Source organism: Ranitomeya variabilis, chromosome 3 (genome assembly GCF_051348905.1).
Source record: "Ranitomeya variabilis isolate aRanVar5 chromosome 3, aRanVar5.hap1, whole genome shotgun sequence".
Taxonomy (NCBI): domain Eukaryota; kingdom Metazoa; phylum Chordata; class Amphibia; order Anura; family Dendrobatidae; genus Ranitomeya; species Ranitomeya variabilis.
In genome coordinates, this window is record NC_135234.1 from 168,398,827 (window position 1) to 168,424,283 (window position 25,457).

Below are 25,457 nucleotides of genomic sequence, written 5' to 3' on the forward strand. Positions count from 1 at the left end.
CTACACATCTAGATAAGTTCCCTTGGGGGTCTAGTTTCCAAAATGGAGTCAATTGTGGGGAGTTCCTACTGTTTAGGCACATCAGGGGCTCTGCAAACGCAACCTGACGCCCGCAGAGCATTCCATCAAAGTCTGCATTTCAAAACGTCACTACTTCCCTTCCGAACCCCGACGTGTGCCAAAACAGTGGTTTACCCCCACATATGGGGTATCAACGTACTCAGGAGAAACTGGACAACAACTTTTGGGGTCCAATTTCTCCTATTACCCTTGGGAAAATAAAAAATTGTGGGCTAAAAAATCATTTTTGAGAAAAGAAAAATTATTTTTTATTTTCATGGCTCTGCGTTATAAACTTCTATGAAGCACTTGGGGGTTCAAAGTGCTCACCACACATCTAGATTAGTTCCTTGGGAGGTCTAGTTTCCAAAATGGGGTCACTTGTGCGGGAGCTCCAATGTTTAGGCACACAGGGGCTCTCCAAACGCGACATGGTGTCCGCTAATGATTGGAGCTAATTTTCCATTCAAAAAGCCAAATGGCGTGCCTTCCCTTCCGAGCCCTGCCGTGCGCCCAAACAGTGGTTTACCCCCACATATGGGGTATCATCGTACTCAGGACAAACTGGACAACAACATTTGGGGTCCAATTTCTCCTATTACCCTTGGGAAAATAAAAAATTCTGGGCTAAAAATCATTTTTGAGGAAAGAAAAATTATTTTTTTATTTTCACGGCTCTGCGTTATAAACTTCTGTGAAGCACCTGGGGGTTATAAGTGCTCACTATGCATCTAGATAAGTTCCTTGGGGGGTCTAGTTTCCAAAATGGGGTCACTTGTAGGGGAGCTCCAATGTTTAGGCACACAGGGGCTCTCCAAACGCGACATGGTGTCCGCTAACGATTGGAGCTAATTTTCCATTCAAAAAGTCAAATGGCACGCCTCCCCTTCCGAGCCTTGCCGTGCACCCAAACAGTGGTTTACCCCCACATATGAGGTATCGGCATACTCAGGAGAAATTGCCTAACAAATTTTAGGATCCATTTTATCCTGTTGCCCATGTGAAAATGAAAGAATTGAGGCTAAAAAAATTTTGTGTGAAAAAAAAGTACTTTTTCATTTTTGCGGATCAATTTGTGAAGCACCTGGGGGTTTAAAGTGCTCACTATGCCTCTAGATGAGTTCCTTGGGGGGTCTAGTTTCCAAAATGGGGTCACTTGTGGAGGAGCTTCGATGTTTAGGCACACATGGGCTTTCCAAACGCGACATGGTGTCCGCTAACGATGGAGATAATTTTTCATTCAAAAAGTCAAATGGCGCTCCTTCCCTTCCGAGCCTTACCATGTGCCCAAACAGTGGTTTACCCCCACATGTGAGGTATTGGTGTACTCAGGAGAAATTGCCCAACAAAATTTAGGATCCATTTTATCCTGTTGCCCATGTGAAAATGAAAAAATTGAGGCTAAAATAATTTTTTTGTGAAAAAAAAGTACTTTTTCATTTTTACGGATCAATTTGTGAAGCACCTGGGGGTTTAAAGTGCTCACTATGCTTCTAGATAAGTTCCTTGGGGGGTCTAGTTTCCAAAATGTGGTCACTTGTGGGGGAGCTCCAATGTTTAGGCACACGGGGGCTCTCCAAACGCGACATGGTGTCCACTAAAGATTGGAGCCAATTTTTCATTCAAAAAGTCAAATGGCGCTCCTTCCCTTCCGAGCCCTGCCGTGCGCCCAAACAGTGGTTTACCCCCACATATGAGGTATCAGCGTACTCAGGACAAATTGGACAACAACCTTCGTGGTCCAGTTTCTCCTTTTACCCTTGGGAAAATAAAAAATTGTTGCTAAAAGATCATTTTTGTGACTAAAAAGTTAAATGTTCATTTTTTACTTCCATGTTGCTTCTGCTGCTGTGAAACACCTGAAGGGTTAATAAACTTCTTGAATGTGGTTTTGAGCACCTTGAGGGGTGCAGTTTTTAGAATGGTGTCACTTTTGGGTATTTTCAGCCATATAGAACCCTCAAACTGACTTCAAATGTGAGGTGGTCCCTAAAAAAAATGGTTTTGTAAATTTTGTTGTAAAAATGAGAAATCACTGGTCAAATTTTAACCCTTATAACTTCCTAGCAAAAAAAAAATTTGTTTCCAAAATTGTGCTGATGTAAAGTAGACATGTGGGAAATGTTATTTATTAACTATTTTGTGTCACATAACTCTCTGGTTTAACAGAATAAAAATTCAAAATGTGAAAATTGCGAAATTTTCAAAATTTTTGCCAAATTTCCGTTTTTTTCACAAATAAACTCAGAAATTATCGACCTAAATTTACCACTAACATGAAGCCCAATATGTCACGAAAAAACAATCTCAGAATCGCTAGGATCCGTTGAAGCGTTCCTGAGTTATTACCTCATAAAAGGACACTGGTCAGAATTGCAAAAAACGGCAAGGTCATGAAGGGGTTAACTTTTAGTACTCTGATCATTGATATAATGCATTGCAATGCTTGTGCACTGCAATGCATTATATCTATCAGTATTAGGCTGCCATCACACTAGCAGTATTTGGTCAGTACTTTACATCAGTATTTGTAAGCCAAAACCAGGAGTGGAACAAATAGAGGAAAAGTATAATAGAAACATATGCACCACTTCTGCATTTATCACCCACTCCTGGTTTTGGCTTACAAATACTGATGTAAAATATTGACCAAATACTGCTAGTGTGACGGCAGCCTTAGGCTACTTTCACACTAGCGTCGTGCACTGCAAGTCGCTATGCGTCGTTTTGGAGAAAAAACGCATCCTGCAAAAGTGCTTGCTGGATGCATTTTTTTAGCCATTGACTTGCATTAGTGACGCAGTGCGACGCATTGCCACGACGATTGCGTCGGACCGTCGCCACCAAAAAATGTTGCTTGTAACGTTTTTTGGTGCGTCGTTCCCGTCTTTTCCGACCGCGCATGCGTGGCCGGAACTCCGCCTCCGCACCTCACAATGGGGCAGCGGATGCGTTGAAAAACTTCATCCGCTGCCCCCGTTGTGCGGCGCTTGCACAGTATGCGTCGGTGCACTGCAACGTCGCATTGCGACGTACAGTGCACGACGCTAATGTGAAAGTAGCCTTAGGCTACGGTCCCACTATCAGTATTTGGTTAGTATTTTACATCAGTATTTGTAAGCCAAAACCAGGAATGGGTCAAAAATGCAGAATTGGTAAATGTGTTTCTATTATACTTTTCCTCTGCTTGTAAGCTAAAACTGGGAGAGGAACAAAGACTGATGTAAAATACTGACTCAGTACTGATAGTGTGAATGTGGCTTTACACTGACAATCACCAGCAACTTAGACCATGCTCCTGACATGGTCCAACAGGCTCATCAGCAGTCCACGGTTACAGTATCTAGGGGGTTAAACAACCAGAGTTGGTGCAGGGACCAACCCTGCCTGCGAGAACTGGGTTTCGGCTTTAACTTATGTTGAGCACCCGGCGGAGATCCTGTGCTCCGCGTGATTGCCATGACGTAGCTACACGTCATAGGTAGGGAATCCCTTCCCAACCATGACGAATAGCTATTAGTGATGAGCGAGTATACTCGTTGCTCGGGTGATCTCTGAGTATTTGTGAGTGCTCAGAGACTTAGTTCTCGTTGCCTCAGCTGCATGATTTAGAGCTGATAGACAGCTTGAATACATGTGGGGATTCCTTAGCAACCAGGCAACCCCCATATGTACTCAGGCTGGCTAGCAGCTGTAAATCATGCAGCTGAGACAACGAGAACTAAGTCTCCGAGCACTAACAAATTCCGGAGGTCACCCGAGCAACAAGTATATTCGCTCATCACTAATAGCTATATCTACGTCAAAGATAGTGAAGGTGTTAAAGAATGAGATCCCTTAAATGTGTTGTAAGTAATTCACATATCATTGCTTTTGCTGTAAAATGCAACTAAGAAAATGTCAGAAAAACCCTACTAGAAAGGCTAAACGTTACATGGATTTACTCCGATTAACATTAAATGGCAGCTGTGTAATTACAACTATTTAACACTAGCTGTTTCCAGCCAGCTAACGCTCGGCACGCTCATTGCTATCTAATTAACGCTGCTGGTGATTAAACTAAAGTAAATAATGACAACATTCAATAGTGCTTACGCAGGGGGTAAATTAACTGAAAATGAAGTTAATATCAATAATTGTGGTAATGTGGTGGGGGGCGAGATTATCTGTGGTGATGTGGTGGGGGGCGGGATTATGTGTGGTGATGTGGTGGGGGCGGGATTATGTGTGGTAATGTGGTGGGGGGCGGGATTATGTGTGGTAATGTGGTGGGGGGGTGGGATTATGTGTGGTGATGTGCTGGGGGGGTGGGATTGTGTGTGGTGATATGTGGGGGCGGGATTGTGTGTGGTGCTATGTGGGGGCGGGATTATGTGTTGTAATGTGGTAGGGGGCGGGATTATCTGTGGTAATGTGGTGGGGGCGGGATTATCTGTGGTAATGTGGTGGGGGCGGGATTATGTGTAGTAATGTGGTAGGGGGCGGGATTATCTGTGGTAATGTGGTGGGGGGCGGGATTATGTGTGGAGATGTGGTGGGGGGCGGGATTGTGTGTGGTAATGTGGTGGGGGGCGGGATTATGTGTGGTAATGTGGTGGGGGGGCGGGATTATGTGTGGTGATGTGGTGGGATTATGTGTGGTGATGTGGTGGGGGGGCGGGATTATGTGTGGTGATGTGGTGGGGGGCGGGATTATCTGTGGTAATGTGGTGGAGGGCGGGATTATGTGTAGTAATGTGGTGGGGGGCGGGATTGTGTGTGGTAATGTGGTGGGGGGCGGGATTGTGTGGTAATGTGGTGGGGGCGGGATTATGTGTGGTAATGTGGTGGGGGGCGGGATTATGTGTGGTAATCTGGTGGGGGGGCGGGATTATGTGTGGTGGGGGGCGGGATGATGTGTGGTGATGTGGTGGGGGGCGGGATTATGTGTGGTGATGTGGTGGGGGGCGGGATTATGTGTGGTGATGTGGTGGGGGGCGGGATTATGTGTGGTAATGTGGTGGGGGCAGGATTATGTGTGGTAATCTGGTGGGGGGGCGGGATTATCTGTGGTGATGTGGTGGGGGGCGGGATTATGTGTGGTGATGTGGTGGGGGCGGGATTATCTGTGGTGATGTGGTGGGGGGCGGGATTATGTGTGGTGATGTGGTGCGGATTGTGTGTGGTAATATGGTGGGGGGCGGGATTGTGTGTGGTAATGGAGTGGAGGGCGGGATTATGTGTGGTAATGTGGTGGGGGGCGGGATTATGTGTGGTAATGTGGTGGGGGGCAGGATTATGTGTGGTAATCTGGTGGGGGGGGCGGGATTATCTGTGGTGATGTGGTGGGGGGCGGGATTGTGTGGTGATGTGGTGGGGGCGGGATTATCTGTGGTGATGTGGTGGGGGGCGGGATTATGTGTGGTGATGTGGTGCGGATTGTGTGTGGTAATATGGTGGGGGGCGGGATTGTGTGTGGTAATGGGGTGGAGGGCGGGATTATGTGTGGTGATGTGGAGCTACTGTGCAGGGGGCGGGATTAGCGAGTAATCAAGATGCCTCTTATATATATAGATGCGCTTAAATGTGATTGCCTAATTCTGAACACAGCTGCATCCCTAATTACAAGAGGGTGTTCACACTTGTGCAACCACATTATTTTATTTTTGATACTTTATTCCCCCCACTCAAAATGATTTCAGTTTGCTTCTCAACGAATTTGTACAGGTGACATTAATGGTGGAGTATGTTGTGAAATGTTTCTTCTTGGTATGATTTGTTTTTGTACAATCCTTGGATCTTAAGGGTATGTGCACACGTTGCGGATTTTTCCACACGGATTTAGTGCAGTTTATGTGCGGATTTCAATTATGGAACAGGTGTAAAACGCTGCGAAATCTGCACAAAGAATTGACATGCTGCGAAAAATATTATAATCTATTTATATAATTGCCTAAATTGTCTGTCATCCACTTGCATCTGGACGTCCTCAAATCCCACAATCCACCGCACCGGAAGTTCGACGACTGCCATACTGGAATACCCAAGTGATGGGTATTCCAATATGGCACCCGCTCGTGGCACCAGGCCCTTGCGCAGTACCACCAGGTCATCGCCTGACCCCCCGCTGCGACGTGGCTGCAGAGGGAGAGAGCGGGAGGAGAGCGGGTTTGCAGAAGAAGAGAGCGTGATGGCAGGTGGAGAGCAGGGCTGTTAAGGGAGAGAGCAGGACGTGGGTAGAGAGCTTGGCTGCTGAGGTAGAGAGCAGGACGGCCAATGGACACAGGGGCTGCGGAGGGACAGAGCGGGATGGCGAGTGGAGAGCGGGGCTGCTGAGAGAATGTAGGAGGGTGGGTGGAGAGCGGGGCTGCTGATAATGCGGGGAGTGGAGAGCGGGGCTGCTGAGAGAGAATGCGGGATGGTGGGTGTAGTGCGGGGCTGCTGAGAGAGAATGCGGGACGGTGGGTGGAGAGCGGGGCTTCTGAGAGAGAATGTAGGAGGGTGGGTGGAGAGCGGGGCTGCTGAGAGAATGCGGGGCGGTGAGTGGAGAGCGGGGCTGCTGAGAGAGAACGTAGGAGGGTGGGTGGAGAGCGGGGCTGCTGAGAGAGAATGAGGGACGGTGAGTGGACAGCGGGCTGCTGAGAGAGAATGCGGGATGGTGGGTGGAGAGCGGGGCTGCTGAGAGAATGCGGGACGGTGGGTGGAGAGCGGGGCTTCTGAGAGAGAATGTAGGAGGGTGGGTGGAGAGCGGGGCTGCTGAGAGAAAATGCGGGACGGTGAGTGGAGAGCGGGGCTGCTGAGAGAATGTAGGAGGGTGGGTGGAGAGCGGGGCTGCTGAGAGAGAATGCGGGACGGTGAGTGGAGCTGCTGAGAGAGAGCGGGGCTGCTGAGAGAGAATGCGGGACGGTGAGTGGAGAGCGGGGCTGCTGAGAGAGAATGCGGGATGGTGGGTGGAGAGCGGGGCTGCTGCGAGAGAATGCGGGACGGTGGGTGGAGAGCGGGGCTGCTGAGAGAGAATGTAGGAGGGTGGGTGGAGAGCGGGGCTGCTGAGAATGCGGGACGTGAGTGGAGAGCGGGGCTGCTGAGAGAATGTGGGGCGGTGAGTGGAGAGCGGGGCTGCTGAGAGAGAATGTAGGAGGGTGGGTGGAGAGCGGGGCTGCTGAGAGAGAATGAGGGACGGTGAGTGGACAGCGGGCTGCTGAGAGAGAATGCGGGATGGTGGGTGGAGAGCGGGGCTGCTGAGAGAGAATGCGGGACGGTGGGTGGAGAGTGGGGCTTCTGAGAGAGAATGTAGGAGGGTGGGTGGAGAGCGGGGCTGCTGAGAGAAAATGCGGGACGGTGAGTGGAGAGCGGGGCTGCTGAGAGAGAATGTAGGAGGGTGGGTGGAGAGCGGGGCTGCTGAGAGAGAATGCGGGACGGTGAGTGTAGCTGCTGTGAGAGAGCGGGGCTGCTGAGAGAGAATGCAGGACGGTGAGTGGAGAGCGGGGCTGCTGAGAGAGAATGCGGGATGGTGGGTGGAGAGCGGGGCTGCTGCGAGAGAATGCGGGACGGTGGGTGGAGAGCGGGGCTGCTGAGAGAGAATGTAGGAGGGTGGGTGGAGAGCGGGGCTGCTGAGAATGCGGGACGTGAGTGGAGAGCGGGGCTGCTGAGAGAATGCGGGGCGGTGAGTGGAGAGCAGGGCTGCTGAGAATGCGGGATGGTGGGTGGAGAGCGGGGCTTCTGAGAGAGAATGTAGGAGGGTGGGTGGAGAGCGGGGCTGCTGAGAGAGAATGCGGGACGGTGAGTGGAGAGCGGGGCTGCTGAGAGAGAGCGGGGCTGCTGAGAGAGAATGCGGGATGGTGAGTGGAGAGCGGGACGGTGAGTGGAGAGCGGGGCTGCTGAGAGAGAATGCGGGATGGTGAGTGGAGAGCGGGACGGTGAGTGGAGAGCGGGGCTGCTGAGAGAGAATGCGGGATGGTGGGTGGAGAGCAGGGCTGCTGAGAATGTGGGACGGTGAGTGGAGAGCAGGGCTGCTGAGAATGTAGGAGGGTGGGTGGAGAGCGGGGCTGCTGAGAGAGAATGCGGGACGGTGAGTGGAGAGCGGGGCTGCGCACATGGGGGCAGAGACTCTCATTGCTGCAAAGCCTGCCCCCATCGCGACATTACTGCCCTCCCGATGCAATAGCATTGGGTCTCCATCTAGTATATATATATTGAAAAAGTTATTAAAGCAAAATCCCCCTCCCCAAAAAGGAACCAAAGTGGTACCTTTCCCAACATTATACAAAATTATATATATATATGTGTGTGTGTGTGAGAACATAGATCAGAGGAAACGACAAAGCTCGTGCTCTCAGTAGTAAGGCTTGTCAGTCCCAGCAGGTGCGGAGCGGTGACCCCAGTCGCCCTGTATATGGGATGGCGCCCCCCATGGGTTATGGGCATGTCTTTATAAAGCCTAGACATCCCCTGGAAGCAGCGATACCCAATGCCCAGCACAGCAAGCATCACTGTGAGGAGCGGCCGCTGTGGTATCACTACACTCGGAGCCACGGAGTCCTGGAGGGTCCGGAACTAACACTGAGGAGAAGTCCCGGCGCCCAGACTGACAGGCCGCTATTACCGACAGAGGGGACACCGAGAGCCTCCCTAGGGTCGCAGAAGGACTTACGTGTCCACGGGGGGACGTCAGCGCAGTGTTGCTATAAGCAGCACGCCGTCAGCGTAGCCGTGCGTCACTTCCGGGAGGCTTCAGTGCGTCTGTTGGACGCTGTGCGTCTATTGGGCGGGGCTAGTTTCCTTTCCGGTGTCTGGTGGTTGCCAGGGAGACAACTGCTGTTGGCGTCCAGTGCCGGGTGACAACAGGGCAGCAGAGAGGAGCTGAGCATGGTGAGTGCTGGACCCTCCTATAGTGGCAGTGGGGGTACACAGGGTGACACCAACCCCACAGCTGAGGACACTCTGTGTATGGCACAGTTCTTGAGATGAGCACTAAGTAATTAAAGGGATTGTCTACAATGTTACAATTTTTTTAAACCATCTCTGATCCAATTTCAGCCTTGGTCGTTTCCAGTTGGTAGCCCTCAGTCCAGTATCAGAACTAGGAGCCGGGGCAGCCGGACTGTTGGTGCAACCTGGGGTCCGCTAGTAGGGTGCCCACCTCCACCTCAAGAGCAGCAAGCCGCAGCTTCTGTTACAGATGCATAAAGGGGGCACACAAATATATATACTGTCTGTGCCCCTGCACCCTCTTCTGTCTCTGTGGTCACCCCTGCACCCTCTTCTGTCTCTGTGGCCGCCCCTGCACCCTCTTCTGTCTCTGTGGCCGCCCCTGCACCCTCTTCTGTCTCTGTGGTCACCCCTGCACCCTCTTCTGTCCCTGTGGCCGCCCCTGCACCCTCTTCTGTCTCTTTGGCCGCCCCTGCACCCTCTTCTGTCCCTGTGGCCGCCCCTGCACCCTCTTCTGTCTCTGTGGCCGCCCCTGCACCCTCTTCTGTCCCTGTGGCCGCCCCTGCACCCTCTTCTGTCCCTGTGGCCGCCCCTGCACCCTTTTCTGTCTCTGTGGCCGCCCCTGCACCCTCTTCTGTCTCTGTGGTCGCCCCTGCACCCTCTTCTGTCTCTGTGGCCGCCCCTGCACCCTCTTCTGTCTCTGTGGCCGCCCCTGCACCCTCTTCTGTCTCTGTGGCCGCCCCTGCACCCTCTTCTGTCTCTGTGGCCGCCCCTGCACCCTCTTCTGTCTCTGTGGCCGCCCCTGCACCCTCTTCTGTCTCTGTGGCCGCCCCTGCACCCTCTTCTGTCTCTGTGGCCGCCCCTGCACCCTCTTCTGTCTCTGTGGCCGCCCCTGCACCCTCTTCTGTCTCTGTGGCCGCCCCTGCACCCTCTTCTGTCTCTGTGGCCGCCCCTGCACCCTCTTCTGTCTCTGTGGCCGCCCCTGCACCCTCTTCTGTCTCTGTGGCCGCCCCTGCACCCTCTTCTGTCTCTGTGGCCGCCCCTTCACCTTCTTCTGTCTCTGTGGCCGCCCTTGCACCCTCTTCTGTCTCTGTGGTCGCCCCTGCACCCTCTTCTGTCTCTGTGGCCGCCCCTGCACCCTCTTCTGTCTCTGTGGCCGCCCCTTCACCTTCTTCTGTCTCTGTGGCCGCCCTTGCACCCTCTTCTGTCTCTGTGGCCGCCCCTGCACCCTCTTCTGTCTCTGTGGCCGCCCCTGCACCCTCTTCTGTCTCTGTGGCCGCCCCTGCACCCTCTTCTGTCTCTGTGGCCGCCCCTGCACCCTCTTCTGTCTCTGTGGCCGCCCCTTCACCTTCTTCTGTCTCTGTGGCCGCCCTTGCACCCTCTTCTGTCTCTGTGGTCGCCCCTGCAGCCTCTTCTGTCTCTATGGCTTTTCTATGGTTTTGTTTTCATTAATCAGCACAGCAGAGTTCTGAAAAGGACAGGTAAAAGATTTATATAGTCTCCAGTCAGAATGAGCGCACTGACTGATTCTCAGATGACTCGTTCTGCAGCCAGTAATAAACAGTGCAACACAAGGGCTGTGGAAGGCAAACAATGCAAAATGTTTAAGAAACCCAATTGCAAAAATGATTTTTCACCCAAAATATATGCATTTAATGCATAATCAGGGCCATCAGTGGATCAAAAGTGCTGAAGAGAACAAAAGCTGGCCACTTTTTACCTGGTGACACAAAAACAGCGTATGCTGGAGTAAGATATGTGGAGTAGCGAATGTCAACTCTTCTTCACCAGAAATCCGGTAAAAAAGCTTTGATGAATCCCACTATAGTGGACAGTGTGTGTATATGGTAGTAGTTGCCTTATTCATTGACCGCAGGTTTTGTGGACCATTAGAAGCATTGCTTTTGTAGTTGTAATCAGGGCTGTGGAGTCAGTAAGCCAAACCTCCGACTCCTCAATTTTCATGACACCGACTCAGACTCCGATTCCACCAAAATAGGCTCCGACTCCACAGCACTGGTTGTAATGAAAATGATTTACCCAACTCCGGAAATTAAGTTTATTAGTAACATTTGAAAACTTCTTGCAGTTTACAATAAATCAGACAAGAACAACTTCCATATCTGATCACAGCTAATGACAAGTGGTGCCTCCAAATACATCAGAAACAGCCCCTGTTAACGACTACTGCAGTCTCCGAATTATTCACCCCTTCATCACAAGTGTCTTTAGTACTTAGTAATGCACTTGTTAACCAGCTGTTATAACTTGCCGCAAACAGGATGCATAGTCAGACACCAGGTTCTGGCAGCGTTCCTGAGAAATTATCTCCAGGTCATGGCTTTGTGTGCTGCAACTGCCTTCTTCATATTCAACTTAAAGGGCCACTGTCACCCCCCCCCCCCAGCCGTTATAAACTAAAAGAGCCACCTCGTGCAGCAGTAATGCTGCAGTCTAACAAGGTGGCTCTTTTAGTTTTTGATTCATTTATTACCTCAAAAAAGCGTTTTAAAAATTGGCCACAAATACCAGATATTGTACCAGGAGGCGGTCCGAAGCGTCCTGTATGAATCCCCCAACTGCCGTCACTCTTCTCTTCAGGGCCGATGGTACCCGCCCCCTGAGCGCTGTTATCTTCTGAAATCCGGCGCCTGCGCTGTGTGTGCCTGCCTGGGGCCTGTGCAGTGTTCATTGTCAGTGCGGCCACACTGTTGCTGAATCCCCCGCCCCGCACTGTTATTCATTATGCACAGTGCGGGGCTGGGGTTCCTGGGCATGCGCACTGCGCTGTTTAGACGCTCCCCAGCTCCCCCGCCTTCCCAGGATTCAGCAACAGTGTGGCCGCACTGACAATGAACACTGCGCAGGCCCCAGGCAGGCACGCACAGCGCAGGCGCCGGATTTCAGAAGATAACAGCGCTCAGGGGGCGGGTACCATCGGCCCTGAAGAGAAGAGTGACGGCAGTTGGGAGATTCATAGAGGACGATTCGGACCGCCTCCTGGTACAATATCTGGTATGTGTGGCCAATTTTTAAAACGCTTTTTTGAGGTAATAAATGAATCAAAAACTAAAAGAGCCACCTTGTTAGACTGCAGCATTACTGCTGCACAAGGTGGCTCTTTTAGTTTATAACGGCTGGGGGGGGGGTGACAGTGGCCCTTTAATATTTTTTATGGGGTTCAAGTCAGGCAACTGTGATGAACAGCTGGAAATTCTCCAGAACCTCTGAAACCAGGCCTTGGTGGACTTTGGAGTATACTTGGGATCATTTTCCTGTTGGAAGGTCCAATGACACCTTAAGCTTGTTCACGGAGGGCATGGGATTTCTTCTAGGATTTCCTGATACTTGATTGAATTCATCCTACCCCCCACATGCTGCAGGTTTCCAGTGCTAGAGGAAGCAATGCAGTCTCAGGGCATCACTGAGCCACCTCCATGATTCAATGTAGGCAACACCGAGCCACCACTATGCTTCAGTGTAGGCAGTATGTTTGTTTCTGCATATACTTCATTTCTACTTTTTCAGCCATAACGTTGATGCATATGCCAAAAATGTTACTCTTTTGTTTCATCACTCCTCAGAACAAAATCCCAAAACTCATATACAGTTGAAACCAGAAGTTTCCATACACTATATATAAAAAGACACATCTGCATGTTTTTCCCAATATCTGACATGAAATCAGAATAAACCTTTCCGCTTTAGGTCAATTAGGATTACCATAATTATTAATATTTCCCAAATGCCAGAATAATGAGAGAAAGAGAGAGAATGTTTTAAGGCATTTTTATTACTTACTGCAAAGTCAAAAGTTTACATACATTTCATTAGTATTTGGTACCATTGCCCTTGAACTGAAAGGCTTGGGTCAAACGTTTGGGGATCTCCTTCCACAAACTTCTCACAATAGTTGGTTGAAATTTGGGCCCATTCCTCCTGACAAAACTGGTGTAACTGTTCCAGGTTTGTAGGTCGCCTTGCTCACACCTGCCTTTTCCACTTTGACCATAAATTTTCAATAGGATTCAGATTAGGGCTTTGTGATGGTCACTCCAAAACATTGACTTTGTTACCATTTTGGCAGTATTCTTTGGGAAAAATATCACAGAAAAAATATATATCAAAGTGCCCAAAAGAGACAAATAATTCACCGAATTACAGCACTAAATATCAGATAATACTTATATAATAAAACATAACATTTATTGTATTTAAAGATAAAAACAACAATCACGACCTAAAAAACATCCACTGTTTGGCTGTAGAAAAGATACAGGGTGCAAGGAGTCCCTAATATCACACTGTCTAGCCCCTACCTTGCTGCGGAGGTTGGCACCCTATGAAAACCTGCGCAATGGCGCCCCCGCTCAACGTAGGCTCCCCTAACTCACCCTAAAAAACCCTCAGGTGAGAGAAGATAGACAAACAGCAGAGCAATCAAACAGACAAACAGATAATATACCCTATAAAAGGGGCACTGGGTAATAATAAAGTGCAAAAGTGCTGTAATAATTTTCAATGACACGCACTATAATTGCACGTAACCCCAATCGGCCTATAACCTAATACACTGTGCCTAGATGCTCACTACCTGCCTGCGGGGGTTGGCACCCTAGATATCCTGCGCAAATGGCGCCCCCGCTCTCGTAGTCTGGCCCTAGTAAGCCTTAAGACTGCCAATCGTCCAAAAAAAATATATATAAAGAGGCAGGCCGAGCGTACAGCACTTAGTGTAAATACACCAAAGCCCCTACATGCAAATCAAGTAATTTACATCAAATCCCCAATGTCTTAAATAACACAACACAACAGTGTCCTAAATAACACAGCACAGAAAAATGCTAGTCTCAGTATGCTTATCTCGACGCGTTTCCCTGAGGTCAGTTCATCAGGAGACATACTAGAGAAATAGAAAACTTATCTGAGTGAAAGGTAAGAGGATAGATTACTTCAGAGGAGATTGTCGATATCGTAGTGGGGAACAATGTCCGTCCTTAACCACCTGTTCATAACAGCCTTGTGCATGTCATATACACTCTGCCTTATAAGCCTAACCTCCTCCTCATGTCGAATCAGCGTCCTGCGATGTCCGCAATTAGAATCACTTCCGGGTCCCAACCCTAATGCCCGGAACTCCTGTCTGCGCAAGTGCCACTTTCTTACCATAAGCGTTTATTGCTTGGAACGGTAATGCGTGTCCTTACACGCATGCTCTGTAGCTTCTCACTTGGAACGCAAATGCGTGTCAGTCGGCGCATGCTCAATAGCTAAGTCTCAACAAGACGGTCGTTAGCTGGAACGCAAAAGCGTACCACACTGCGCAGGCGCACTAACACACATAGATTTCTCATTTAGAACGCAGAAACGTGTCATTCTGCGCTGGCTCAATAGCTTAATATCAGCACGAATGACACTAACTAGAACGCAACAGCGTACCGCATTACGCCGACATATTAGCACTCCTAGGTGTAACCACACTCTTAAATAAAGCATATCCCAAGGGCCTATATTATCTGAAAAGGACCACCATTTTACTATGAAAACACAATTTTTGCGACGCTGAAAAAAACTATTAACCATATACCTCCCACAATTTATTAGAACGTGCACTACAAAATGAATCAATTCAATAAAGATAAAAATAAAATGATAAAGACCGACCCCTTTCTCGGGACAATGGGTCATGGGTTTGTATTCCAAAAGGGGTTCTCAATAAGGGAAAGAACGGGTGGACAAAAATTTATACAAAGCAGCCAAATTGCAATAAATCACTGAAAAATTACAGCATTTTAAATCTCCACCAATTTTTCAGTGATTGAAGTGGTCACACCACCGGGTAGAGGTGGAGATTGGGACCGTTTAATCTTACAAAAGGAAGCTAAATGGATATTTCGGATGAAGAGTATGAAGCCACAGGGCTTGAATGATTTATTGCAATTTGGCTGCTTTGTATACATTTTTGTCCACCCGTTCTTTCCCTTATTGAGAACCCCTTTTGGAATACAAACCCATGACCCATTGTTGCTTTTGCGTTCCAGCTAACGACCGTCTTGTTGAGACTTAGCTATTGAGCATGCGCCGACTGACACGCATTTGCGTTCCAAGTGAGAAGCTACAGAGCATGCGTGTAAGGACACGCATTACCGTTCCAAGCGATAAATGCTTATGGTAAGAAAGTGGCACTTGCGCAGACAGGAGTTCCGGGCATTAGGGTTGGGACCCGGAAGTGATTCTAATTGCGGACATCGCAGGACGCTGATTCGACATGAGGAGGAGGTTAGGCTTATAAGGCAGAGTGTATATGACATGCACAAGGCTGTTATGAACAGGTGGTTAAGGACGGACATTGTTCCCCACTACGATATCGACAATCTCCTCTGAAGTGATCTATCCTCTTACCTTTCACTCAGATAAGTTTTCTATTTCTCTAGTATGTCTCCTGATGAACTGACCTCAGGGAAACGCGTCGAGATAAGCATACTGAGACTAGCATTTTTCTGTGCTGTGTTATTTAGGACACTGTTGTGTTGTGTTATTTAAGACATTGGGGATTTGATGTAAATTACTTGATTTGCATGTAGGGGCTTTGGTGTATTTACACTAAGTGCTGTACGCTCGGCCTGCCTCTTTATATATATATTTTTTTGCCGATTGGCAGTCTTAGGGCTTACTAGGGCCAGACTACGAGAGCGGGGGCGCCATTTGCGCAGGATATCTAGGGTGCCAACCCCCGCAGGCAGGTAGTGAGCATCTAGGCACAGTGTATTAGGTTATAGGCCGATTGGGGTTACGTGCAATTATAGTGCGTGTCATTGAAAATTATTACAGCACTTTTGCACTTTATTATTACCCAGTGCCCCTTTTATAGGGTATATTATCTGTTTGTCTGTTTGATTGCTCTGCTGTTTGTCTATCTTCTCTCACCTGAGGGTTTTTTAGGGTGAGTTAGGGGAGCCTACGTTGAGCGGGGGCGCCATTGCGCAGGTTTTCATAGGGTGCCAACCTCCGCAGCAAGGTAGGGGCTAGACAGTGTGATATTAGGGACTCCTTGCACCCTGTATCTTTTCTACAGCCAAATAGTGGACGTTTTTTAGGTCGTGATTGTTGTTTTTATCTTTAAATACAATAAATGTTATGTTTTATTATATACGTATTATCTGATATTTAGTGCTGTAATTCGGTGAATTATTTGTCTCTTTTGGGCACTTTGATATATATTTTTTCTGTGATATTTTGGTACTTATGGCGGGTTTTCTATCTGGGACTATCAATAGGGAATCATGGGTGGCCGATGCCCTGGATGCTTTCTCTGAAACAGAGGAGGGAAGTGGTACAACAAAAAATACGGACCTTAGAAGCCTCTTTAACGATCTAACTGTATGTTATAAGGACAATATTCGTTCCTGGTGGGAAACACAGTCATTGGAAAACTATATAAAGAATAGAATAGTACCAAAAGGTCTGAGGATATCTATTACACCAGCACGGAGATCTAGATCAGCAAATCTTCTTGATAGGTGGGAGACAGAACTTACTGAAAGTTCATTAAGGTTTATGACCATCTTGTTAGAAGAAGAGAGGAAAACCTTTGAGGCCACCTCCAAAAAATTGGCTGAACAAGTGGAGGAGGTTTTGAAATTAAAAACACATACTGATTTTCCTAGGAGGGAGGCTAGCCTCCAAACGACCGTGGAACAGTTTCAGAGTGAGATCAAGGCTAGGAAGCATAAACAGTTTACCAGAGATATTCAGGAATTCAAAGAGAAGAAGGTATATACATTTTTTGCAGGAGGATAGGAGGGTACGTAATATAGCGGACGTATCATCTTCTGAGATTGACTCTTCTGATACTGATAGAGGGTCATCCAGCTTTTTGGAGAGTAGAGGTATTTTTGGAGGGACACGTAAGAAAAACAACAGACAAAAATGGGTAAGACAGGAACGTATGGTAACAAGGAATTTCCAAAGGCGGGAAACATCTCCTACAGGACCCTCTTCATTATCCTCATTGTCTTTTTTGGAGAAGAAGAGGGTCACGGGTATGGACCCTCAAAAAGAAAAAGAGGACAGGAACAAGAAATGATGGAGGTGAATAGGATTATCAATCTCTCCTCTTACCCATTAAATGAAGTGGAGAGGGCGGTCCTGTCCAAGCGTCTCTCGTTTGTTCCTACAAATAAATTTGATGAGTTTGGGTGGGTTAAAGACATTAACCTGTTCATAAGGAAGGTCAGATGGAAAAAAATTTTTAAAACACATGATCGTGCTGATTGTGAACGGTTAGGTGTAACTGAGGAGGATTTACCCAGTGTGAGAATTCTTACTGACCTTCTTAGGGAAAATGAGAGACCAGTGGATTTAGGCCCATTTACTGACCTTAAGCCCAAGAGTGTTAGAATGCCTCCTCAGGAAGGGTTTGACAGCACTGAAATATTTACCAGATTGGTGATCAAGGATCTGGAGAAAATTAATGCTATAGGTGACGGTTATCACTCTAATTTGACGAGAGCAGAGAGGGAGGCATTGGATGGTTTGTCTGCTAATAAGGATTACGTGTTCAAACCCTCGGATAAAGGGGGTAACATGGTGATATTAGATCTTGAGCAATATCAGGTGATGTGTAATAACATTCTTAAGGACACATCTACGTATAGACCTCTTAAGAAAGATCCTACTAATGAGTTTATGGAAGACTTAAAAATACTTCTAACTGAGGCAAAAAGCGCTGGTTTAATATCAAAGAATGAATATGACTTTATGCTTCCTAAATTTCCAGTCCTGGCTGTGTTTTATTCATTGCCAAAGGTGCATAAGGGCCTAAGCCCACTAAAGGGCCGCCCAATAGTGGCTGGTATTGATTCAATTACACAGAATACGAGTGTGTATATTGATAGAGTGTTAAGACCTTTTGTGGTTTCTTTACCCTCTTATGTTAGAGACTCCTCGGATCTCCTCCTCAGGCTTGAGGATATAGTCCTTAGTGATGATGTGTGTTTTGCCTCCATAGATGTGGAGGCGCTTTATAGCAACATCCCACATGATAAAGGCCTCCAGGCTACTAGTTTCTTTTTGAGATCAAGGGGTACACAGTTGTCCCGGCATAACCAGTGCATTGTTGGGCTACTTGAGTTTGTGCTCAAACATAATTTTTTTGCGTTTGGGGGTGGGTTCTTCCACCAGCTCAGGGGTACGGCTATGGGGAGCCCTTGTGCTCCCACGTATGCTAATCTGTTCCTGGGCTGGTGGGAGGACCTATCAGTTTTTGGAGAGAACGATGCCTTCTGGTGGAGGCCCCAGATATTATTTTGAGGTAGGTACATAGACGATGTGCTTGTGTTATGGTCCGGTGGGGTGTCGTCGTTCTCCAGATTTGTAGATGAGCTCAATGACAATGCTATTGGTCTTAGACTAACGTATGAATTCCAGCGTGATTCTATCAATTTTTTGGATTTGAAGATCTCTAGGGGCAGTACTGGTCGGATTATCACTGAAACATTCTATAAACCTACTGCCACCAATAATTTGTTACGCTGGGAGAGCCATCATCCCGTAGCCTTGAGGAGGGGTATACCAAGGGGTCAGTACCTACGTATGAGGAGAAATTGTTCAACCGATTCTGCCTTTTTCCGTCAGGCGGGAGACTTAAGGGACAAATTTGTGGATAGGGGTTATCCGCTTGGGGTCCTTAATGAGGCTTTCAAAAACTCAAGTACCAAGGAGAGAGCCCCATTGCTTGTTAAAAAATCAAGGGAGAAAGATGGTAACGACCTTAGAATTATAGGCACTTTTGATAACCAGTCGCAGAAGGTCAGAAATGTGATCCAAAAACATTGGGAGATCTTAAAAATGGACCCAGCTCTGCGTGATATAGTCCCAGATATACCATCTATCACGTATAGTGCATTTTTCCCTCAAAAAAAGTCTCCCACCTGGTTGGAGAAAAGACAGAATGGTACTTTCAAGTGTGGTAAATGCAAATTTTGCAAATATGTCTCGAGGAGCTGTACTTTTGTTAGCTCCTGTACCGGTAAAATTTACAATATGAGGCAATTTGCTAATTGCCGGACGGAAGGGGTGGTCTACCTGTTCCAGTGCAGCTGCCCTATGGATTATGTGGGCAAAACGAAAAGGGAGTTGCGCAGGAGGGTGGGCGAACATGTAGGAGACATTTTAAATAAAAGAGATACCCCTATTGCTAACCACATTTGGGAGGTACATGGTGGAGATTTAAAATGCTGTAATTTTTCAGTGATTGAAGTGGTCACACCACCGGGTAGAGGTGGAGATTGGGACCGTTTAATCTTACAAAAGGAAGCTAAATGGATATTTCGGATGAAGAGTATGAAGCCACAGGGCTTGAATGATTTATTGCAATTTGGCTGCTTTGTATAAATTTTTGTCCACCCGTTCTTTCCCTTATTGAGAACCCCTTTTGGAATACAAACCCATGACCCATTGTCCCGAGAAAGGGGTCGGTCTTTATCATTTTATTTTTATCTTTATTGAATTGATTAATTTTGTAGTGCACGTTCTAATAAATGGTGGGAGGTATATGGTTAATAGTTTTTTTCAGCGTCGCAAAAATTGTGTTTTCATAGTAAAATGGTGGTCCTTTTCAGATAATATAGGCCCTTGGGATATGCTTTATTTAAGAGTGTGGTTACACCTAGGAGTGCTAATATGTCGGCGTAATGCGGTACGCTGTTGCGTTCTAGTTAGTGTCATTCGTGCTGATATTAAGCTATTGAGCCAGCGCAGAATGACACGTTTCTGCGTTCTAAATGAGAAATCTATGTGTGTTAGTGCGCCTGCGCAGTGTGGTACGCTTTTGCGTTCCAGCTAACGACCGTCTTGTTGAGACTTAGCTATTGAGCATGCGCCGACTGACACGCATTTGCGTTCCAAGTGAGAAGCTACAGAGCATGCGTGTAAGGACACGCATTACCGTTCCAAGCGATAAACGCTTATGGTAAGAAAGTGGCACTTGCGCAGACAGGAGTTCCGGGCATTAGGGTTGGGACCCGGAAGTGATTCTAATTGCGGACATCGCAGGACGCTGATTCGACATGAGGAGGAGGTTAGGCTTATAAGGCAGAGTGTATATGACATGCACAAGGCTGTTATGAACAGGTGGTTAAGGACGGACATTGTTCCCCACTACGATATCGACAATCTCCTCTGAAGTAATCTATCCTCTTACCTTTCACTCAGATAAGTTTTCTATTTCTCTAGTATGTCTCCTGATGAACTGACCTCAGGGAAACGCGTCGAGATAAGCATACTGAGACTAGCATTTTTCTGTGCTGTGTTATTTAGGACACTGTTGTGTTGTGTTATTTAAGACATTGGGGATTTGATGTAAATTACTTGATTTGCATGTAGGGGCTTTGGTGTATTTACACTAAGTGCTGTACGCTCGGCCTGCCTCTTTATATATATTTTTTTTGCCGATTGGCAGTCTTAAGGCTTACTAGGGCCAGACTACGAGAGCGGGGGCGCCATTTGCGCAGGATATCTAGGGTGCCAACCCCCGCAGGCAGGTAGTGAGCATCTAGGCACAGTGTATTAGGTTATAGGCCGATTGGGGTTACGTGCAATTATAGTGCGTGTCATTGAAAATTATTACAGCACTTTTGCACTTTATTATTACCCAGTGCCCCTTTTATAGGGTATATTATCTGTTTGTCTGTTTGATTGCTCTGCTGTTTGTCTATCTTCTCTCACCTGAGGGTTTTTTAGGGTGAGTTAGGGGAGCCTACGTTGAGCGGGGGCGCCATTGCGCAGGTTTTCATAGGGTGCCAACCTCCGCAGCAAGGTAGGGGCTAGACAGTGTGATATTAGGGACTCCTTGCACCCTGTATCTTTTCTACAGCCAAACAATGGACGTTTTTTAGGTCGTGATTGTTGTTTTTATCTTTAAATACAATAAATGTTATGTTTTATTATATAAGTATTATCTGATATTTAGTGCAGTATTCTTTGGGTCATTGTCCATTTGGCGGACCCATTTCCGTCTAAGCTTTAACTTCCTGGCTGATGTTTTGAGATGTTGCTTCAGTATTGCTACATAATCTTCTTTTCTCATGATGTCATCTATTTTGTGAAGTGAACCAGTCCCTACTGCAGCAAAACAACCCCACAACATGATGTTGCTACCACCGTGTTTCACAGTTGGGATGGTGTTCTTAGGCTTCTAAGCTTCTCCCTTTTTTCTCCAAACATAATGATGGTCAGTATGTCAAAAAAAGTAGCATTTTAATTTCATCAGACCACAGGACATGTCTCCAAAATGTAAGGTCTTTGTTCCTGTATGCATTTGCAAACATCAATCTGGCTTTTTTTATGTTTCTTGTGGAGTAATGGCTTCTTCCTGGCAGAGTGGCCTTTCTGCCCATGTTGATACAGTACTCGTTTCACTGTGGATATTGACACAATCTTACCAGCTTCCGCCATCATCTTCACAAGGTCTTTTGCTTTTGTCCTTGGGTTGATAAGCACATGTTGGACCAAAGCATGCTCATCTCTGGGACACAGAACCTGTCTCCTTCCTGAGCGGTATGATGGCTGGACATTCCCATCTTGTTTGTATTTGCATATAATTGTACAGAAGAATAAGGTACCTTTTTGGGTATCCTGAAATTGTACCCAAGGATGAGCCAGAATTGTGCAAGTCCACAATTCTCTTCATGATATCTTGGCTGATTTCTTTAGACTTTCCCATGATGCTACAGAAAGAAGCATTGTTTTCAGGTGTGCATTAAAATACATTCAGAAGTATGTCTCTGATTAACTCAGATGTTGCCAAAAAACCTATCAGCAGCTTCCAAACACATGACATCATCATATGGGCAGTGCAGAATTGTTTAAAGGCATAGTAATCTTAGTGTATGTTGACTTTGCAGTAAGTAATAAAAATGTCTTATTATGGCATTTGGCAAATATTAATAATTATGGTAAGCCTAATTGACCTAAAACAGAAAAGGCTTATTCTGATTCTATGTCAGGTATTCTCTTAAACAGTTTTTATTGAATATTTTCATATATAACATACAAAAAGTGAAAAGTATCCATGCAAGGAAAAGCAAAAAAATTGCAAAACAGTCAAGTAAATCTGCAAGACAATCAGGTACAGCATAACCGCCTTACATGATTCGGATTCACTCAATAACCATTAATTGATTGTCCAGAGAGTTGCCGTAATGCTGTCTTGAGTATTATATTACTTATCCTCATAAACATCCGATAAACAAAATAGAATGAAAAGAAGAAGAGTGTAGAGTAGGTAATAGAAAGTACGGAAAACAAGAAAGGAGGAAATCGGGGGTCTGATTAAGAGGACGGAAGAAAGTGGGGGGTAGGGGGACAGAGAAGGGAACTGAGGGGTGAAGTATAAGGAGAGTTGAATCTCCCCCGTTTGTGTTAGCTGCCTCTCTGTTCTTTCCTACTTCGCTAATTTGTCTCCAAGAGTGTTAGGAATTCCTATGATTTGCGAAACATAAGCCATTCCTGCCATGGTTTGTAAAGTGTGTCCTCACGTTGTGGCGTAACGGTGGATAACCTCTCTATTTTACATAGGAAATCCATTTCCACTATCCAATCCCCGATACTTGGGGCTGTCTTAGAACGCCACTTCCTAGGAATTATAGTATGAGCGGCTGTTATGCAATGTCTTAGGAGTCCTAACTTGATGCTCCTGAAGGAGCCTGCGATCATTGACAGTAGGCCCAGCTGTGGGTTACTTTGAATGATCTATATCAGGTATTGAGAAAACATGCATATGTGTCTCCTTCTATAGTGTATGTAAACTTCTGGTTTCAACTGTGCCTTGTTTATATGGTTTTGAGCATTTTGAAGCTACATTTTCTGTTATTTTTTGATTGGGAGTTCAGGAATGGAGGTCTCCAGTGTTTAGTAGGCGCATTACTGTTCAGACTGAAACCTCAGTGCCAGCTACCACATAATCTTGCTGTAGCTTTTTTTGTTTTGCAGTCAATCAAGGGTTATTAACCACCTGTCTCCCTGGGAATTGGGTAACAACTTCCTCTTTCTGTCACATCTAGGGAGTGTAACCAGTGTTTCTTTAACTTAAAATAGTGAGCTATGTGTAAACTGTACCTCTAGGAACATTCAATGCTTTTTCATATATTTTTGTATCATTTTCCTTGTTTGTAGAAGGCAATGAGCTCTTCTCTTTGCTTTTGACCAACTCTCTTGACAACCCAAGAATATTAGTGAACTGAACGCTATTGTTGTTGAGAAAGGGGTAACATTTCTCAGGATCCCTGCCAGAAGCTGGAAGATATATTGATTTAATGATTAAAATGAACTTTTGTTTTCGTCTGCTCTGCTCTGTTGAAGTCATGCTGATTGACAGCCAGCTCTCTGCTGCCTAACTGCAGGAAGCCGGCTGTCGATTAGCATGATGCTGGCAGTTACGCCCCATTGACAGAGCAGCTCGGAATAGAGAGAGCTTCTCTGTCGACATTGAACAGCCGAATCGCCGGCAGGAGCAGTTAGTAACCACTGTGAGCCAGTGTCCGTTACAACAGGCAGGAGGTTGCCTCTTGTTAGTTTTTAAGCCCATATTAAAAAAAAAAAAAAAAAGAAGTCCTGGGCAACCACTTTTAAGGCTACGTTCACATTTGCGTTGTGCGCTGCAGCGTCGGCGACGCAACGCACAACGCAAACAAAAACGCAGCAAAACGCATGCAAAACGCTGCGTTTTGCGACGCATGCGTCCTTTTTTTGGTTGATTTTGGACGCAGCAAAAATGCAACTTGCTGCGTCCTCTGCGCCCGGACGCGTGCGCCGCAGTGACGCATGCGTCGCAAAACGCAAGTGCAACGCATGTCCATGCGCCCCCATGTTAAATATAGGGGCGCATGACGCATGCGGCGACGCTGCGGCGCCGACCGCAAATGTGAACGTAGAATAAGGCTGGTTTCACACTTGCGTTTTGATCTGCAGCGTTTTAGCGCTAAAAAACGCATGCATTTTTTCCTATACGTAACATTAAAAACGCATGCATTTTTTTAGCATGCGTTTTGACGCGTTTTCGACAACGCATGCGTTTTTTGACGCGTGCGTTTATTTGCAGAAATGCAACCTGTAGTAATTTCTAGCGGCGTTTTTTTGCCGCAAAAAAACGCATGCGTTTATTCGCAGCAAAAAAATGCATTGCTGTCTATGTAAACGCATGCGTTTTTAAGCACATGCGTTTGCTTGCGTTAAAAACGCATGCGTTTTTATAGAAAAACACAAGAAAAAACAAGAAAACCCTAACCCTAACCCTAAACACAAGAAAAAACAAGAAAACCCTAACCCTAACCCTAAACACAAGAAAAAACAAGAAAACCCTAACCCTAGGGTTACTAGGTATCCTAACCCTAACCCTAAGGTTAGGATCCCTAGTAACCCTAGGGATCCTAACCCTAACCCTAACCCTAGGGATCCTAACCCTAACCCTAACCCTAGGGATCCTAACCCAAACCCTAACCCTAACCCTAGGGATCCTAACCCTAACCCTAGGGATCCTAACCCTAACCCTAGGGATCCTAACCCTAACCCTACCCCTAACCCTAGGGATCCTAACCCTAACCCTAGGGATCCTAACCCTAACCCTAAGGGTTAGGATCCTAACCCTAAGGGTTAGGGTTAGGATCCCTAGGGTTAGGGTTAGGATCCCTAGGGTTACTAGGGATCCTAACCCTAACCCTAACCCTAGCTATTTCTGTTTATAGTGGGTTTTCTAGTTGATTTTGATGATTGGCAGCTGTCGCACACTTCTCAGCATGCGTTTAAAAAACGCAAACGCAGGAAAAAACGCATGTAAACGCCGCAAAACGCCGCATTTTTTTTTCTGCATGCAAAAACGCATGCGTCTAAAAAACGCGGCATTTTGCCGCGTTTACATGCGTTTTTTCACCACAAGCGTTTTTTTTAAAAACGCTGCAGATCAAAATGCAAGTGTGAAACCAGCCTAATCCATCTGTGTTTTTTGGTACCTGGTAGTCATGTTTTGTCACCAAAACCTCCATCAGTGCCTGATATGATAGGAAGAAAACTGTTAGGTAGCACACCCAGTGAAAGAGTTAGCTTAGGAAGTAGGATAGTTTTTCTTGAGCCTTCCACTGAGCTCCTGTAGACCGATAGTAGACATAGTGAAGGGACTGCTCACCTAAAGGCACTTGGAGATGCTTCAAATAGGATTTATTGTCAGATTGTCATATCCATTGGTTACACCATGTTAAGTACAGTGTTAGGTTAGCGTTCCAGGTGAAGACCCTTCATCAGACGTATAGGCTATGTTCAATGTATATAGGTCAAGGAGGTGGAATTCCCCCAAACAGGGACGACCAGTATTTTCTTTTCTCGGCACCTGCTCCATGTTTGCAGCTGCCTTCCTCCTGGCTTGATTGATGTGGTGGATGTGTCCTACATCATCCCTAGATTACCGCAAGTCTTGTACCTGTGCAGTGGAAGCCCAG

General features: G+C 46.7%; 2 protein-coding genes across 4 annotated transcripts in view; one reads left to right on the plus strand and one right to left on the minus strand.

Annotated features, from left to right (window-relative positions):
* The window catches only part of BLZF1 (basic leucine zipper nuclear factor 1), a 34,537-nt gene extending 25,760 nt beyond the window's left edge, over positions 1-8,777 (minus strand). Inside the window, exon 1 of one of the 3 annotated variants that reach the window (XM_077294846.1) lies at positions 8,690-8,773. The gene's annotated coding sequence lies outside the window, so the exon portion shown is untranslated. Of the gene's footprint in view, positions 1-8,597 lie in introns of all 3 variants that reach the window. The other 2 variants (XM_077294848.1, XM_077294849.1) reach the window with 2 other exon arrangements.
* A 9-nt stretch (positions 8,778-8,786) lies between these two features.
* Positions 8,787-25,457, plus strand: part of NME7 (NME/NM23 family member 7) — a 339,877-nt gene continuing 323,206 nt past the window's right edge. The window contains exon 1 of the mRNA XM_077294850.1: positions 8,787-8,907. Within this exon, the coding sequence (XP_077150965.1) occupies positions 8,905-8,907 (3 nt within the window). The 5' untranslated portion in view covers positions 8,787-8,904. The remainder of the gene's footprint in view (positions 8,908-25,457) is intronic.